The sequence below is a fragment of the Ursus maritimus genome, unplaced genomic scaffold (genome assembly GCF_017311325.1).
Source record: "Ursus maritimus isolate PB19 unplaced genomic scaffold, ASM1731132v1 scaffold_32, whole genome shotgun sequence".
Taxonomy (NCBI): domain Eukaryota; kingdom Metazoa; phylum Chordata; class Mammalia; order Carnivora; family Ursidae; genus Ursus; species Ursus maritimus.
Genome location: NW_024425786.1, coordinates 3,809,808 through 3,822,553, shown reverse-complemented (window position 1 = coordinate 3,822,553; position 12,746 = coordinate 3,809,808). Strand labels below are relative to the sequence as shown.

The following is a 12,746-nucleotide window of genomic DNA, read 5'->3' as shown; positions in this document are numbered from 1 at the left end:
GGAACGTCAGTATCCAAAGTAATTTAAGTCAGAAATGAAATTTGGTCCTTACTTCTTGACTTGAAGTCCAAAGGCATTCAAACCACCTCTGCCTTCTGATGTCTGGGCCTCCCCAGTGTTCAGAGGTTCTCAGCACGGGGCCTGGCTGATTCCCCAGCACAGAGCAGGGGTGGGGGGGGGTCCCCTTCTAGGTCTCACAGGAAAGTCGCTGTGGACCTCACTCTTTAGTATGAGTCACACAAGAAACATAAGCCTCTGGACCACACCGTGCTGGCCAAGACCAGTGAGGGCATCGAGGAAGGAGGTGGATGAAGGACCGTGGCTGAGCCCCAGGAAGGCAGCCCATCCGCTGTGTAGATTCTGGCTTGGCTCAGGTCAGTTAGGCCCCTGCTTGCAGACAGGGCTCCTGCTGCCACGCTGGGACCTGGCCAGTGAGCCCATCACCAGTCTTAGTAGCTTTGAGGCCATTTTTCCCTCTTTTGTTAGAAGCCTCTGCTTCTAATTCCCCATTGTGCCCAGTTTCCAGCCTCGAGGCCTGGGGAGAGTTGGGAGCATGCAGGGCAGACCCCACCTCCTACAGGGGAGACCGCTGCAGGGCAGAGAGAAGCCAGGAGTGCCGTGTAGACCCATTCTCTGTCCTCTGGACCTGGGGGTGGGCCAGTCCCGTCCAACTCAGGTGCCTGAGGAAGGGGTGGTGGTGATTCCAGAAGAAATTTGGTATTCTGGGTGGGAGTGGGGGAGGTGGCCGACCAGCCCTTGAGAAGGAGAGCACGCCCAGGACTGGGGCCTGGTTTGGCACCTGTGTCCCGCAGGCTCAGCAGAGCGTCCGCGCGCAGCACGCCCGCGACCTGCAGGTCATCGCGGCCTATAGGGAGCGCACGAAGGCGGAGAGCATCGCCAGCGCGCTGAGCCTGGCCATCACCACCGAGCACACGATTCACGTCACACTGGGCACCGCTGAGTTCTTCGAGTTTGCCCTTAGGAACCCCCACAACACGCAGCACACGGTGACCATCGAGGTGGACAGTCCCGAGCTCAGGTGGGAGAGAGTGGTGGGCCCGCCGGGGTCACCTGGGGTAACTCCGGGTTCTCCCTGAAATGGAAGCTAAGCTGCCCTCGACCCTCGAGGGTCCTGCCGATCCCGGCTTTCGCCCACAGTCCCAGGCGCCAGCTCGGAGTGGGTGGGCAGGGGACTCACCAGGAGGAGCGTTTTTGCCTCAGAGCCCCGTGTGTCCCCTGCCTTCTAGCATCATCCAGGACAGTCGGGAGTGGAAGTACTTCAAAGACGCAGCCAAGCTGCACACGCCGGTGGAAGAGGACATGTTCTATCTGCGGGGCAGCCTCGCCCCGCAGATCTTCCTGCGCCCGCGGGAGACCGCCCACATCCCCTTCAGATACCAGACCTTCTCTGGGGGGCCGCCGGCCCTGGTGCAGGTGCGGAGGCCATTCTTCCAATGCCAGACGGGCTTGTCAGGCACATGGGAAGATCCACTCGGCGAAATAATGGTGGGGCGCGCCCACGTGTCCCCCCATACTGCTCAGACCGCTCAGCCTTCGGGTGGTCGCCTGCTCCGCCAGCCCCTACGCGGGCACGCACACGGTGCGCCTCGCACAAGGCCGGCCCTTCCCCTCTGAGTGCTCTTTCCTTGTCGGGCACAGAACCTCTGCCTTGCCGCGGAAGAGCTGATGGGTAGAACCTTGCCAGCAGTTTGTGTTCTCTAGTTCGTGCTCTGGTTCAGAGGCCTCCTCGGCAGGGCGTGCGGGCTTGGAGGTTTCCAGTGATGGGTGTGACTGGTGGGCTGGGGCCGCGAGGGGGCCGGGCGTGCCTTTCATCCTGTTTACTGAGCTCTTGGGGTCGCTTCTGTAGGATAGTGGGTCTCACTTAAGGGGGCTCGAGGAGCTCTCAGAGGCTCCCAGAATCCTGTGCAGGCTCTTTGGAGGCACTCTGGGGCAAGAGGTCATAAGGACAGTGAAGACGTCAGGACTTTGGCTTCAGGCAGAGCTGGGTTTCATGTCGGGTGGGCCTTCACAGTTCTGGCAGCCCCTGCTCCCTCTTTGGGGCAGTGAGGCTGGTTCATGACAGTGACCGTGCACACGGTTATTGTGAGAGCAGGTGAGACGGTGCATGGGAGCCCTCGGCCCTGGTGGCAGCTGTTCCTACAGGGAGAAGTCCTGCAGGTAGAAGGGCCCATCACCCTCAGACTCCCATCTCGTGACCTGCTGGTGCTGGCTGGTTTCTCACAGGCCTCTGCTGAGCTGAGATCTGAGAAGGGCACGGACGCCGGATTGCCCCAGAAGTCCAGTGCAATGCCCACTAAGCATGCCAAGGTAAGGGGGCAGGGCACCTCTGATCAAAGATAGTTTGGGGTCTTGCAGCGAGAGCCAGGTATCCTCTGAGCGGACCTGGCGAAGTGTTCATGACTTCTCTTGTTACGCAGGCTGCTGGGGCCTGGCCCTCTGCCCTTCATTGTATCTCCTGCGGGCCGGGGATGGCGGTGGGGGAGCAGGGCCTGTGGAGGGAGACTTTTCCTGTCTGGCACGACAGTGACTGCTTCGGGCGATGCTGGTACGGCCTCTGAGTGGGTGTCTGGCATGGAAGCCTCTCCCTGGCCACTTGCCACCTTGCAGCCCTCGGTGCTCTGGGTGCCTTTCCCATGGCCCTGGGAGCACAGGTGTCCCAGCACGCAGCCACCACACACAGGTTAGACTGGTCCCTGACCCTCCCCCACAGCATCCCCATGTCCCAGAGGATCAGTGTGGGGGTGTGGGGTTACTTCTGGGAATCCTCATTACCGCTGGAAGGGAAGGCGTGTTTGCACACGCCAGCAGCCTGCCTCTAGGATGTCCCGAAGGGGAGCTCAGGACACTTGCTTTTAGGACTTTCTAAAGCTTTTTTTGGGTAAGACAAATGTCTTTTGGAAGTAGTTTGAAAGTAAAAACAGAAGCAATAAGACTTTACCCTGAGAAGAGATTATTTCATTGAGTCCCAGATGAGAAGCCGGCGCCCGATGGCGGACCTGTGTTCCTGCCTCGCTGTGGTGGCCGCTTGCCCACGGTCCCGTCACCAGTGGAAATTGCTTCGTTTTGCTGAATGTGGAGGCACCGCTTTGCCTTGTTTAAGGACCATGTCAGGTCTTTATGTAGGGCTATTGATGCAATCTAAGGCTAGTACACTCTCCATACATGGATTTGGAGTTTGAAGGCAAACCCCAGAAATCTTAGGGGCTCACCCATGATCCCCTCAGCATGTGTGCCTAACAGATAAGGACTTTCAGCCTCGCTGTGTGGCCATCGCTGCCCCCGATCGGCCACAGACCCTCCAAATCGCCTAGTAGTCCACCCTGTGCTTACTTGTCTTCTCAAGTGTGGTTTGGGTGAGTCCGGGCCCGCTGACCCCAGTGCCCTGTGTCTGCTGTCCACCTCGATTCACTGCCCACACGCATCTTCTGGGTGGGAAATGGGGACATTCAGCTTTTTTCATTCTTCCTGTACTTGTTAGCTGGGATTCTGCTGTAAGCAAGAATTTCCCCACCAGCAGTTTGGTTGCCCTGAAATATACTTTAAACCAGAAAGTCAGGATAAATGTTGGATTCTTTCATTTTATTTATCAGTTTTCAGAGTAATGAATTGCACCCTAGCAACGTCCAGAGGTGGTCAGTTTTTTGGAGTCTCGTTATGACCGCACATTTGTACGTTTGCTGCTTCTCGTCTGTGGCAGGCGTCGGGCGCGGGAACTGCCCGCTGTCTGGCACGGCATCCCTTTCGAAGCACTGTTAACTAGGCTGACTGCTCACGTGTTAACCAGGTCGCTGGAAGGGTAAAACCAGAACTCCAAGCTTTCAAGGAGGTAGAAATGGCCGAAAAGTGGCTACCTGCACCCCCCTCCCCGTGCTAAGGAACAGAGGGCTGAAGCTGGAAATGCTAAGACTCAGTTGCGCAGAGTGGGTGGTAAGCCTGAGACCCCGTCTGGAGGAGGGTGCCGCCTGGCATTGCTGGGGCTGCCGGGTGGAAAATTGCAGCCTGGATCTGAGCCCCACTGTGAGAGGAACTGCCGCTGCTGGGCAAGGACAGGTGTCCGGGATGGGGACTGACCAGAAGGTCCCCTTCGTCCCGAGCCTGGCTGTCCCCCGTGCTTCCAGGAGCGGACAGGGGAGCAGAACTGTGGGTGGTGGGGCCAGAGCAGGGAGGGAGAGGTGGGGTGTGTAGGGCAGAGACGGGTCTGTAGCAGCCGCAGCCCCTAGATGCACATGTGGTCTCCATGGTGCAGTGTGGCCAGAGCATCAGGGCACGGATGACGGGGTGGTGAGTGTGCTTGTGGGAGCTTCTCTCCCAGACGATTGAGCGCAACACAAGACGGGGAGACATTCAGGTGAAGCTCCGAACCCGCACAGCCAAGATCCGAAGGTGGGAAACCAGCCAAGAAAAGCCAGGACGGGGCCCACAGAGTCTGGAAGGGGGGCTTCCTTGGGCAGGGCTGGCAGGGTGTCCAGAGCTAAGCAGTGTGGACGGCGGGTCCATCCCAGGCGGGGATTTGGGTTCATGGTGGCTGTCCTGTTACGATCTATGACTTAAACAGAGCTTTTCCTATGTAGCTTTTTATATATGTACGTCTAAAAGATTTCACAATAAACGTGTCTTCCCGGGTTCTCTGTTGATGTGGGAAGGTTGCCTTGGGTGCCGGGCTGCATACCTGCCCTCATTCAGGGATCTGGACAGCTCAGGGCCAGATGGAGTTGGGGAATAAAGATACCTGCTCTTTCTTTCTTTTTTCTTTTTTAAAGATTTGTGTATTTATCTTTTGAGAGCGAGCGAGCGAGCACATGTGCGTGCCGGGGCTGGAGGGGCAGAGAGAGAGTCTTAAGCAGACTCCCTGAGCCGAAACCACCCAGGCGCCCCTTTTTAAAAAAGGAAGTTTGTGTTTCTAGCCTTTTTGGTTGAAGCACAGCCTCCTTTTACCGTCTGGAATCTAACAGCTCGTGCTCCACTGCCTCCCACGAGGACCTGGTGAGGTTAACGTCAGACCCTCGGAGCAGCTTCCCTGCACGCACGCGGCAGGCGTGTTGGACAATGGGACGGCGGCTGGAGGACGGTTTGACGTTGGGGCCGCAAACCTTTTAACTGGCATTTGAGGTGTGGGCCCTACTTAGGAGAACTGCAGTAGCTGCCGCCCCACGTGTGGTCCCTGTGCCGGCTGCCGTCCCCGCGGTGTGTCCGCTGCTGCAGACTCCGTGCCCGTTTCTCACAGTGCCTGTCCCTCCCGCCTCATGGGCCCGAGCGGGGCCTGCGGAGGCCGGCGCGGCGCACACAGCTCTCCGCCAGCCTGCGTGCCGGTGCTGATGCGGGCGCTGTCTGCTCTCCCGGCAGGTCTTGTTCCGGGGGAGCGGCGGCAAGCCCCTCGCCGTGCTCTGCCTCACCGTGGAGACCCAGCCCCACGTGGTGGACCAGGTCTTCCGCTTCTACCACCCGGAGCTCACCTTCCTGAAGAAGGCCATCCGCCTGCCTCCCTGGCACACGCTTCCAGGCACGTCCCGTCTGTCCCCGCGGCTGGCCTTTTGCAGGTTCAACGGATGGGAAGAGGTGTCTCCCTGAGGGTGGCAAGTGGCATCGTCATGTTATCCTGTGATGCTCTTACTCCAAACTGTGACCCGCCTGTAAATTCTGCCACCTGCCTGTATCGTTTGAAGTGGTGACCTTCTCACGTCCTCTGAGATGACAGGGTGCACCCTTGGCTGGCCGATTCCGCCTCCTAAAGCCCATGGCCCAAGGGCTGTGCCTGAGCACACTCGTGCCTTCTGCTCAGTCACTTGTCTGGTTCTGTCTGGTGCTGTTGGAGCACAGCAGCGTCGTCTGTGTCTGGCACCTTATTCCATAGTCCCCTGTTGCCTTCGGATAAGTCCCCGAGGACGCGCTTATGGCGGGAGTGCCAGTGCCCGTGCAGACGGGGCTGGGGTAGGCTGGCATCGCCCATCTCCCAGCAGGCATCTGTTGAATACCTGTGACGGGCCAGGCCGGCCCCAGACAGTGACATCACACGGCCCAGGCCTGTCCAGAAAAGACATTTGTTCTGATATTCCCTGCCCCAGGTGCTCCCGTGGGAAGACCTGGTGAGGAACCCCCGGTCCATGTCCGCTGTAGCGACCCCAACGTCATCTGTGAGACCCAGAATGTGGTGAGTTCTGCCGAGCCCATCACCCAGCCAGCCCCCCGTCCTCAGAGCCCCCTGGCCTCCTGCAGCCTCTTCGTTGTAGGTTTTCAGTTAAGTGGTGTTTTTCTAAGGTGCTACCAGGCTATTTTGACATCCCTGTGGGAGCTTTATGCATGAGTTTTCATCTTTTCTGCTAGCAGATCAGTCCTTTGATTATCTGAATTTAAATGAAAAAAAAAAAAAGGCAAGAAGCAAAGTGAATAAAGTCAGTGGTAATTAAGCTACTTATTAATTGCCATTGTGTAAAGGATAAGGGCAATAGTTGTGTTGTGACTGGTTAGGAAACTGGATAAAATCTCCTGCAGAATATAATTATTGAACTCAATATGAAATCAAGAAGTTAATGATTTTCTTTTTTGCAGTGAAAAAACAACAGTGAATTCTGACTAATACCGAAAATTAAACACCTGTTGGGAGGGAGGGAGCCTGGTTCCCACCTGCTTCTGCTTCATGCGGGTTCAGGGGGCTGGGCTTGGAGCGGGAAGGGCAGGCGGTGTTCTCAGGGCACCTCATGTCCGCCAGGGCCCCGGGGAGCCACGGGACGTGTTCCTGAAGGTGGCTAGTGGTCCAAGCCCGGAGAGCAAAGACTTCTTTGTCACTGTTTACGCGTAAGTCCGTGGACCCGAACCCCGGAGGTCTGGAGGGGTGGGCGGGGGTGGAAAGCAACTGCAGCGTTGGAAGGGCCTTTGGCCATGGGAGGGGAGACTCCAGGGCTGGCAGGGGCCTCGTGATGGGCGCCCTCTGATCAGAGCGGCACCTGCGGCCTGAGGGACGCACGGAGAGCCCACCAAGGAGAGAAACTCGAGGTGGAGCGTGTCCCAGGGCAGTACCGGTTCCGACCAGGGGAGGTGGAAGGTGCTGGTTGTTATCCTTCCATGCCTGAGACAGTGCTCACGTTGCCTTCTTGCTTCTCCCACTCAGTTGAAATGACCCTGTTCCTTTACCTTTTCCTTGGAAGTCTCCTGTTCCAGTCCCCTGAGGGAGGATCTTTAAAAGCTTGGCCAGCCTAGGGGCTTTTGGATCGGACATCTGAGAATGGGGCCGGGGATGGCTGTGCTCAGTGTCTGTCTCGGGCTGTGTGGACAAGCCTGAGGGGAAGGGTTACTGAGCCCCAGTCACAGGAAAGGGTCAGTCAGTATCATCCTGCAGCACCAGGCAGCTGGGACGGGGCCTGAGAGCCCCGGCCTGTGTCACCTCCAAGCCTACATACTCTTCTGTGTCCTGCTTTCCATGGGCTTCACCCTACACCACCTGGTTTGGGGTTGTTGTGTTTCTGGCAGAAGCCCATGTTGTCGTTCACGCAGGGTGTTGTGGTGCAAAGGCAAAGTGGGCCTTCAAAGTCGGGGGGGGGCAGCTGGGCTCCACCCTGTCTCTTTTGCCGTGTCCTCCTGGCCACCTTCTCGGCTCCTTCCTGGCTTCTCTGTCACGGTTGGTGCTGCTGTCCTCACCAACGATGATAATGGCTGCTGTCCTGCGCAGGGATCGCTGGCTGGCCACACCCATCCAGATATGGCAGGTCCACCTCCACTCCTTGCAGCGTGTGGACGTCTCCTGTGTCACGGGCCAGCGAACCCGCCTGTCCCTTGTCCTGCGGGGGACACAGACGGTTAGGAGAGTGCAGGCTTTCACCTCGCACCCCCAGGAGCTGAAGGTAGGTCACCGGGTGTTCTCTGGCCTCTCCCCATCCTTGCCTCACCCTGGGGATGGACCGTGTGGGGACTGGCTGTAGCCAGCGTGGGTCCTGAGGACAGGCTCACGGCTCCTTCAAGACTCTTGGCAGCGTCTTCATTCACATTGCCTTTTATTGGATGCGCCATCATGGGATGAGTGACATATAAACCCCAAAGGCCAATTTTTAGAATTATTGGAAGGCAAATATTAATAGCAGCTCTGGAATTAATTTAGCCACAACTGTGCATCTGGATAGTGAGGGCAATGCAGACCCCTTGCCAGGGTTTCGCGCTGGGAGCTCGCTGATATCTCCCTCCGCTGAGGCAGCTCTGGTGCTCAGGGGACGGTGCCGGGGGTGGAGGGGGCGTTTGCCCGCACGGGTAGCGATGCCGGCCGCGACGCGCTGTGACCCTGACGGCGTGGCTGGGTCTAGTTTCAGGTCTGACGTTGTCACTCGGGCCCCCTCCCCCCCAGAATGGCTGGGATTCTCTCTGTGCCCCGGGCTGCTGGTGTGAGGGACTGTGTCCTGACCCGCTTCTCTTCTGTTCTTCAAGACGGACCCCAAGGGTGTGTTCGTGCTGCCGCCGCACGGGGTGCAGGACCTGCATGTCGCCGTGAGGCCCCGTAGGGCAGGGAACCGGTTCATCCACCTTAACCTGGTCGACGTGGACTACCACCAGCTGGTGGCCTCGTGGCTCCTGTGCCTCTCTTGCCGCCCACCTCTCATTTCCAAGGTCTGGAGGGGCGTGCGTGGCGTGGGTGGTCTGTCACCTGATCGTCACCTGGTCCTGTGACCTGGTCTCAGGCGGGAGTTTCCTTGTCCGTGGCCTGTGGCCTGGGGGTCGGGGTGTGGGTTGCTTCTGTGCGGTGAGCCCCCTCGGCGGCGGTCTGTCCTGTTCGGGGAGATGCCCGAAGTTGGGCCGCACGTGCAGAGCAGGCACAGGAAGGGCGACTGCTGCCCCCGCCCACACAGGCTTTCGAGATCACGCTGGCCGCGGGGGAAGGCAAAGGCGCCAACAAGCGGATCACCTACACCAACCCCTACCCCTCCCAGAGGACCTACCACCTGCACAGCGACCACCCTGACCTGCTGCAGTTCAGGGAGGACTCCTTCCAGGTGCGGGCGCTGCGTGGGGCGTGGAGGGCTGCCTGTGGGGGGCTGCGTCTCCCGGGAGCCCTGAGGCCTGAGGGTCGGCACCGCATTTAGGAACCGTTCCGTCTAATCATGGGTGGTCTTGAGAGAGTCCTGGGAGAGAGCAGTGCCGATCTGAACCAGGGAAGGTACTGGATGTGGGGGGGTGGGCACCCCTCTTTGAGCTCTTCTGCCTCTGCTCCTGGGGCCCCTGCATCTAGGCACCGTGGCAGGGGCTCTGGTGGCCCGCTCGCCCTGCAGGTGACCAGCGGTTTTATCCGTAAGTGCCCTGCAAATCAGCCTTTTCTCTGCTCTGAGTGTTTTGAAGAAAGTACAGCAGATCACAGTCTGTCAGGGGAGGGTGCTTCTTGAATTGCAAAGCATCCCCGGGGCGTGGGAAGAGCAGCTGTGTCCAGGAACACTGGGGAGTTTAGTTCAGAAGACCGAGTGTCTGGAGTCCTGCCTGCATCAGCCACTGGGGTTGGGGCCTCAGCCTCGCCGCCCCCGTCAGCCTGGGTTTGCACGTGTAGAACCTGCCAGAGTAGAGAGCAGTGGCCGGGGTAGGGCTAGGACTGGATGCTTGCTTCCAGGTCGGGGGAGGGGAGACCTACACCATTGGCCTGCGGTTTGCACCTCGTCAGAGCGCCGGGGAGGAGGAGATCCTGATTTACATCAATGACCACGAGGACAAAAACGAAGAAGCGTTCTGCGTGAAGGTCACCTACCAGTAAAGGAGCCGCCGGAGGTGGTCCCCTTCCCGCCACAGCGCAGGGACGAACTCGTGTGCGCCGGCCCTGTGGAACCCCTCCTCCCCTTGACCTGCCCGGGCCACTGGTGAGCGTGGCCGAGGGTGGAGGGGCTGCCGTGCTCCTGACCGGCTCTCGTGCCCGTGTCCAGGAGGCTGCTGCCGGCGTGAGCCGTGCGCCGAGCCCCGCGGGCGTCCTCACGGGAGGGCTTGGCGCCGGGAAGCACGGGCGCCTTTCTCTCTGCTGCACTCGGGCAGGTGTCACGGTCTGTGACGCGCTGATTTGCTTTCTAGCAGAATATATTTTATGAATCATTTTAAGTGATAAAATTGTTTTCTTACTGGATTTTGTACAAAAATTATTCTATGCTATGTTTTATACTAGTATTCTTTCGTATCTTTTTTAAAGTTATGTATGAAATACTGAACTTTTACCTGTTTTCTCTATTGATGTTTTTCTTGAGTGCTTTCTGTTGTTTTCACCCTTGTCAGACGCTCTGACCTCACCAGGCATAAGCACGGTTTTCCCTTGAGGACAGCATGGCTGAGGGACAGTGGGGTGGCCTGGGGCGTCTGGCCTCCCGGAGAGTCGGCATGGGCCTGAGGGAGGCGAGGTGGCCCGACCTCTGCCTCTGCTGGTCTTGGCTCCCGTCTGATTCTGCGCCCTGCTCCCCCAGTAGGGACCCCTATAATTACATTGGGCCCACCTGGAAAATTCAGGGCAACCGCTTCATCTCAAGATCCTTCCCTTATTCCCACCTGCAAAGTCCCCTTTTGCGTGTTGGGTTACTCAGTCACAGCTTCCAGGGATTAGGATGGGGCCCCGCGGGCAGGGGAACCTTTTCTGTGTACCAGAAACCCATCGGCCAGAGGCCGGTCACATGCCTGCGCTTAGCTCCAAGGGGTCTGGGAACTGCCCTCCTTTTGGGTGTCATGTTCAGGCAACCGGGGTCGTGACTACCGAGCAGGTGGGAGCAGGTTTTGGGGGATGTTCACAGCCTGGAAGCACTCTTGGAGATGGAGGGACAGGCTGGAGGGTAGAGTGTGGCTGAGAGACAGAACACCGTGTGGTTTTATAGCGAAAGCTTTACCTTCCGTTCATGGCAAACGTGGATAAGAAGGAAGCAGGGGAGCCTGAGCCCTGACGAGTGGCAAGCCGGGCTGTTCCCAAGTTTGGGGTGACGAGAAGGCAGCAGCGTGGTGGCCAGCCATCCGAGTGTGCGGGTGAGCGGCCGAGGCCGCCGCGGGAGGAAGCCTGTGGGGCTGGGTCTCTGGCACCACGAACCGGGGAGGCTTCCCGCGGTGAGGAGCAAGCCCAGGGCGCGGAGGCGCTCAGAGACGACGGAGCAGGCCCCGGAGAGATGGTCACTGAGGCAGCCCCGCGGCCAGATGCCACGTAGGTGAGAGGCAGGACACCCGCTGCCCCCGTTTTCGACCTCGGGCCTGGGAGTGGGGTTAAAGAGCGCATCTGTGCTGCAGCCGACCTCTGCCTGGGCACGGGTCCCGAGCCCCACGCCAGGGGTGGGCACCACAGGGCAGCGTGGAGGATGGATTCGGGGAGAGTTCTTCGCGTGTATTCATGGGTCTCTTTACCATGTCACAATGTACCAAATTGTTGTTGTTTGGCTGCCCCTGCCTGGTGTTTTCTAAGTTTGCCTGCCCGTCACAGGGCGAGAGTTCAGCTCGTCTACACCCTGTGCCAGTCCAAGCAGACTGTGTAGCCAGAGCCAGGGAACTGGCCGCCGGCCTGCAGGGAGACCGCCAGGCCCTGGTGTGCAGCGTCGCCTGCCGAGCTCCACGTGGGAAGCTGTGGTGGGGGTTGCAAAGGCTTGTCACTCCCTGCCAGCATCTGGGCGGTCCACTGTGCCACGCTCGCCCGCCGAGGTGTGGGGAGGAGACGGCCTGCTCCGTCGGCCTTGCTCCGTTAGTCTTCTGCGGCTTCCGCGAGGCTGCGTGGCTCTGGTTAAGTGTCTTGAGACTCGCTCCTGCCCCGGACAGGTAGGAAGATGTGCAGGCCGAGCGCTCGGGCTTTATCCTGCGAGATGGCTTGAATGTTTATGGATGGGCTGATGAAGCTGTAATGTTCCATTTCTCTCCGCTCTCTCCCTGGGGAGGGTGATTGGGACCACTTTCTCCTCCTCTCGTAGAAAACCTCAGCCAGACGCATGGGCTGTAGGATCAATGGCTGGCCAGACACAGGGTCTGTGCCAGGGGTAGGTGACAGAGGACTGTGGCCACGGGACAATCAGGTGAGAGAGAAGAGTCGGGGGGCCCCTTCCCAGGGCCTACTGGGCTTAGGGCGGTGGCTGGCGGGAGGTTGGGAGCCCCCGTGCTACGGAAGCAGCCCAGCTCTGCAATCCGGGACTGCACGTTGCAGGTCCCATGGCCATGCGGGGCAGGGAGGGCAGGAGGAGAAGGTGTCTGAGGGCAGACACATGGGGGGCTATCTGGGGGGGAAGGGTGGCTTCCCTGGGGGGCAGCTGATGCTCTGGGTGACAGAAGCAGGCTGGCTTCTCAAGAGAGCAGAGGAGGAGGTTGTCTTTCTGTTGTGCTCCTGGAAGGTCTGCACAGCCCGTGAAACACGGGTGTGTTCTGTGCCCATTACGGAGACGAGCCCTCCCTGAAGCCCCCTCGCTCCCTGCTGTTTGTGGCTCGTGCCCATTCTTGTGCCCTTCAGTGCCTGTGCTGTGCGGCTCCCGGCGGAAGGTCAGGATGTTGGGTCTGTCTTCCTGCTGGCCGGGGGCCAGGACTTAGGTTCCCTGCTTTCTGTGGCTGGCGTCATGGTCTGGGATGGGCCGAGCAGAGAAGGCCGCTGACTTTGCTCTCCCACCTGATGTGTCGTTGAGCCCTGGCCAGGAGATGCTCTCTGAGGAGTGACGACTGTGTGTGCTCGCTGTCCTGGCCGAGACAGGGTGGGAGGAGGGGAGTGGGGAGGGGACGCCCGTAGGGAAGGGGACAGGGGACCCTTTCACCTCCATCTCCTCCTTCCAGAT

General features: G+C 59.2%; 1 protein-coding gene across 1 annotated transcript in view; it reads left to right on the top strand.

Annotated features, from left to right (window-relative positions):
- NPHP4 (nephrocystin 4) overlaps nucleotides 1-10,187 on the top strand; it is a 156,036-nt gene extending 145,849 nt beyond the window's left edge. The window contains exons 22-31 of the mRNA XM_040645683.1: nucleotides 813-1,039; nucleotides 1,248-1,434; nucleotides 2,245-2,328; nucleotides 5,365-5,521; nucleotides 6,084-6,169; nucleotides 6,728-6,813; nucleotides 7,685-7,856; nucleotides 8,431-8,610; nucleotides 8,850-8,993; nucleotides 9,599-10,187. Coding sequence (XP_040501617.1) covers nucleotides 813-1,039; nucleotides 1,248-1,434; nucleotides 2,245-2,328; nucleotides 5,365-5,521; nucleotides 6,084-6,169; nucleotides 6,728-6,813; nucleotides 7,685-7,856; nucleotides 8,431-8,610; nucleotides 8,850-8,993; nucleotides 9,599-9,739 — 1,464 coding nt within the window. The 3' untranslated portion in view covers nucleotides 9,740-10,187. The remainder of the gene's footprint in view (nucleotides 1-812; nucleotides 1,040-1,247; nucleotides 1,435-2,244; nucleotides 2,329-5,364; nucleotides 5,522-6,083; nucleotides 6,170-6,727; nucleotides 6,814-7,684; nucleotides 7,857-8,430; nucleotides 8,611-8,849; nucleotides 8,994-9,598) is intronic.
- The last annotated feature ends 2,559 nt before the right edge of the window (nucleotides 10,188-12,746 follow it).